Raw genomic sequence first — 4,511 nt, forward strand, 5'->3', positions numbered from 1 at the left:
AAGAGGACGAAGACTACATCGAAACGTTACATTAATACCCGAAGTTCAACAAACAGACTGGCTAAGCGCATCGTTAACCACACACCACTTCATGTCTTCAAGTTAAAGGTAATGTAATTTTTTATTCGAAATACCTACTTGTTTCTATATCAAATATTTGATAATTTGCCTTTCATTGTGCTTTAGTAGTTTTCAAAATGTATCTGAAACTTCAACAAGTTGTTATTGCTCAATAGGGTCAGCTCTTCAAAGCCGTGGAAGATGGAGATATGGTTAGAATGCAGGAACTAATACAAGATACTGGAGTAACTGTAAGGAAAAACAAGACCAGATGCACACTCCTTCATGTTGCAGCGACCTACAACCAACCGGATATGGTGATGTTTCTGCTGAAATCTATAAGTCCCAATGTTACTAACAAGGAGGGACAGACTCCAGCTCATGTGGCCGCTGAAAAGGGTCACACACAAGTGCTGAATATTTTAGTGCGTGACTCTGACTTTGAAGCCGACAAACGGGATAATCGTCATAACACAGTAAAATCCCTGGTAAGTATTTGTGATGAAATCCTAGATACTACAGCAGCATTTAAATCAGACATGCGTGAGTCCGAGACTCCAGCATTAAAACATAAACTGCAGAGTACTAGAATGTAGCTAATTGTGTAATAAGCCTTTTTAACTCGAGTATTTACTTTTCTAAATTAGTTTCTTTTTAATTTTAAGCTTGGTGGCCATCTGTTCAAGGCCATCTTAGAAGGAAACACGAAAGAAGCAGAAAGGCTTGTGGAACTTGGTGCAGACCCAGACAGTCACGGTGGAAAGCTGGTGAACGGGCTGTTGGCACGAGAGCTTGGAGTCACTACACCTCGCCTCCTGGCCAATGCTCTGAGTATGGAATGGGCTGTTACCATGTTTGCCAAGGTAATCATCTTATATTACATATTTCCTCAAACTATTGACAATATCTTGAGAATAAAACGCTTATATGACGTAATGTAAACTTTAGAAAATTTACATTGACTCCAAATGTTTCAGAAAGCAAGAAATGATAAGAAAACCGATGAAACTGGCTGTCAAATATCAGCCGCCTTAAACTCAGTACAACTTAAAGTGAGTTTCGTATTTTTATACTTTGGAGATGAATTGTATCATATATATTTTTTCTACTTGAAAGTCTATAAGTAATTTTTATTTTACAAGAAAATTCCTCATTACTTTTCATTCCACTAAGGACAGATAATCTTTCATTTCAGGTGCCCACACGACAGTTTCACGTGAGACATGCAACAGCAATTCAAGGAGGTGCTGATGTGTACAAGATGGACAAAGAAGCACGAGGTTTTGTTCGCATCTTCAACTTCAGTTCTTTTAAGGACAGATCCGTCCTGAAACTTCAGCAACTCGACTACGATGCTCTCATTATGTCAGATGTATTTGATAACATGGGATACAAGTGTAAAACACATGCGTCACTCACGGCTCAGCAAACTAAGGAAGTCCTGAAAAATATTCGTGATGCTGATGAGCTAACAGACGTCGGATGTGCAATATTTGTCATTTCTGGTTATAGTGTAAATGGCAGGAAGGTTCTTACGTCTGATATGAAATCTGTAGACATCGATTATATCTTAAATCTCTTCAAAGATTCCGAATGTCCTCGGCTCAAAGACAAACCCAAACTTTTCATCTTTAACTTGTACAACCTGAGTGAAGGGATCACGACTTCATGCAGTGAAACTCTAAAAGTGAAGAGGTTGACAGACCCCCTCAACGACATGGCTTGTATCTATTCCAACAACATTGGTCTCAACTGCATCCCGAATGGGAAAGGAACAGCCTTCAATTGGTGTTTGTGTCGCACTTTGGCAGAGCATGCAGCTGACCAGGAACTCTGTGATTTTTATAGAGAATTCCTGAAAAAATATAACAACAGCTCTTCTACTTTTTCACCTGAACTGAGGTACTTTGGCTTCACCAAGAAATTCTTCTTTAACCCTATGTAAATTTAATGAGATCTTCTGAGAAGCGTTTTTTATCTGATCTATAAACCATTAATTTAAGACATATGTAATGGCATGTTAATTGAGTTACTTGATTTTTTTTATTCATTGTTTAAAAACATTTTCTTGACAAACACTGGTCATTGGGACAAGCGTAGAAAAGTAACTGTGGTATTATTTCGATAAATAAGTATCAACAAAATATTTCAACCACACCTCTTGCTTTCTGAATTTCTATATTTTCATACCTTTTCCACCGGTTCTCGATATAAATGTATATAATATATGTATATATTATGCAGGAAGATTGCTAGTTAGATATCTTCATATATACACATGATTTATTGATCATATTCATGCAAATAATGTACTTAATATATCTAGTCATGTAAATGCTTTTAGTGTAAATGCATCTTTTTTTGGGTATTTAATCTTTCATATCCTGTTCTCTAAATCTCTAGGCTTACCATTTTTCTGTAAGAAGATTACAAGTGTGAAAAACTCTTATGATTAGATTAAAGATTATTGAGATAAAAATCGCAAAATCAAAACTTTAGGCTATAAAACGCACATGAAAATGATTGAGGGTTTATGCATTGAGTTGATATGGACTGTAATTTTACTTTACATATATTCAGTACACACATGATATAGGCAGACAGAAATAGACACAGAAATAAATATTTTATCAATAGGAAAATGTTGACATCTCTGTGTACAAACAAACAATGAGGCATAGGGGATTGCCAACCTCCTCCTTTTATTAAAAATAGTTATACAGGTTTGCTAAACGGATGCAGTACGTGCTCTATTTATCATACCTGGCTATGATGTAAATGGCAGGAAATTCTGAGAAGAGGTCCTTTGTTTTCACTACATTATTTTCGGGAGATTATTCTGAGTAACATAATAATTTTTATCGCCATGGATTAATGAATGATGTTTAATGTAACTGAGTATTACAAATATGCGATGTAGTATAAACAGGAATCTGATTTATTTTATTTCTTTAGCAGTATATATAAACACAAATATACATGCATACATTTGTATATACATATATATGAATGTATATGTATATAGATAAATATATGTATGCATATATGTATACACGTTTATGAGCATGTATCAGCATATGTGCATATGTATATATATTTGTATATATTCATAAATATATATATAAATACCTGTATATATGTATATATATATATATATATATATATATATGTATGTGTGTGTGTGTGTTTGTGTATTTATTTATTAATTTATTTATATACTGTATATGCATGAGTATATACATATACATATATGTATATGTATATACAGGGGGTATAAAAAAGAGAGAAGAGAGGCAACGCGGTAAACACGGGGCAGGTGAGGACAGACGAACGGAAGCGAAGGGAGGTCAGGTTAGGACGGAAGATCGGGCGGACTATGCGCAGGGTGGCCTGCATAAGGGAGAAAGTGGAAGATGTGGGAAGCGAGGAGACTATCGGCAGGAGAAAAGCAGCTGTTCAATTTGAAAAAAGGCAGCAGCTTTAATAAAGACGATTCTACCAGTCTGCGGGCGTGGACATCAGCGGAAGGAAAGACAATTCGCACCGCTGACCAGTCCATATGATGGCCTGTGTTCCACTGATGGTAAAAAGTTGGCGTTGTTGTTGTGTTCCCTGGATACAGCGTACTTATGTTGAGACAGACGCTTAGTAAGACTGGCCCCCGTCTTGCCAAAGTATTGCTTATCACAGGAGGCACATGGAACAGCATAAGTGCCTTCCTTCGAGGTAGAGGGAGGACTGGTGTGGACCAGATTGCGACGGAGAGTGTTCACCTGGCGAAAGATCAGCCTGCAGTTGAGAGGGTGAAGAGGTCGACGGAGAAATTAGATCTCCTCAGTGTAGGGTAGGCTGAGGACGGGCAGGTGAGGAGTCTCTTTAGGAGAGGAGTCGTTGTAGAAGGTACACCGTGCCCTGGATTACGAGGACATGACGAGAGTAGGTCAGTTTGGAGAACGAACGACGCAGGAAGTCGATCTCTCCATCCAGGTACTGAGGGTCACAGATGCAGAGAGCGAGGAAAAACAGCGAGGTGGCAACGCCTCTTTTTACACGGAGAGGATGATGATATGAGAAGAAGTGTATGTGCATGCGAATAGGGCAGGGTCATAAGGCCAGAGAGCAAAGACGTCGTCGACATACCTCAGCCAAACCGACGGACGAAGGGAGATGGAAGGGAAAAGCTCAGACTCGAAGAATTCCATGAAGAGGTTTGCCAAGACCGGAGAGAAGGGAGAGTCCATGGCAACACCGAATGTCTGAGAGTAGAAGCGACCCTCAAAGGAAAAGGAATTGGACTCCACAAAGACGAATCAGCTGGAGGAAGACGTCGGTGGGCAGAGGGAGACGTGGATCCTCTGCGGGGAGCTTCCTCTGAAGGAAAGAGAGGACGTTTTCAAGCGGGACCTTGGTGAACAGGGAGTCGACATCCAAGCTCATCGTGATCGCCGGCG

General features: G+C 39.0%; 1 protein-coding gene across 2 annotated transcripts in view; it reads left to right on the top strand.

Annotated features, from left to right (window-relative positions):
• Positions 1–2,428, top strand: part of LOC125037023 — a 3,946-nt gene extending 1,518 nt beyond the window's left edge. For both annotated transcript variants that reach the window (XM_047629984.1, XM_047629985.1), the window contains exons 2-6: positions 1–108; positions 237–548; positions 726–923; positions 1,038–1,112; positions 1,256–2,428. The exon at positions 1–108 is cut by the window's left edge and continues 1,075 nt beyond it. In XM_047629984.1, coding sequence (XP_047485940.1) covers positions 1–108; positions 237–548; positions 726–923; positions 1,038–1,112; positions 1,256–2,005 — 1,443 coding nt within the window. In that variant the 3' untranslated portion in view covers positions 2,006–2,428. The remainder of the gene's footprint in view (positions 109–236; positions 549–725; positions 924–1,037; positions 1,113–1,255) is intronic.
• The last annotated feature ends 2,083 nt before the right edge of the window (positions 2,429–4,511 follow it).

Source organism: Penaeus chinensis, chromosome 22 (assembly GCF_019202785.1).
Source record: "Penaeus chinensis breed Huanghai No. 1 chromosome 22, ASM1920278v2, whole genome shotgun sequence".
Lineage (NCBI taxonomy): Eukaryota > Metazoa > Arthropoda > Malacostraca > Decapoda > Penaeidae > Penaeus > Penaeus chinensis.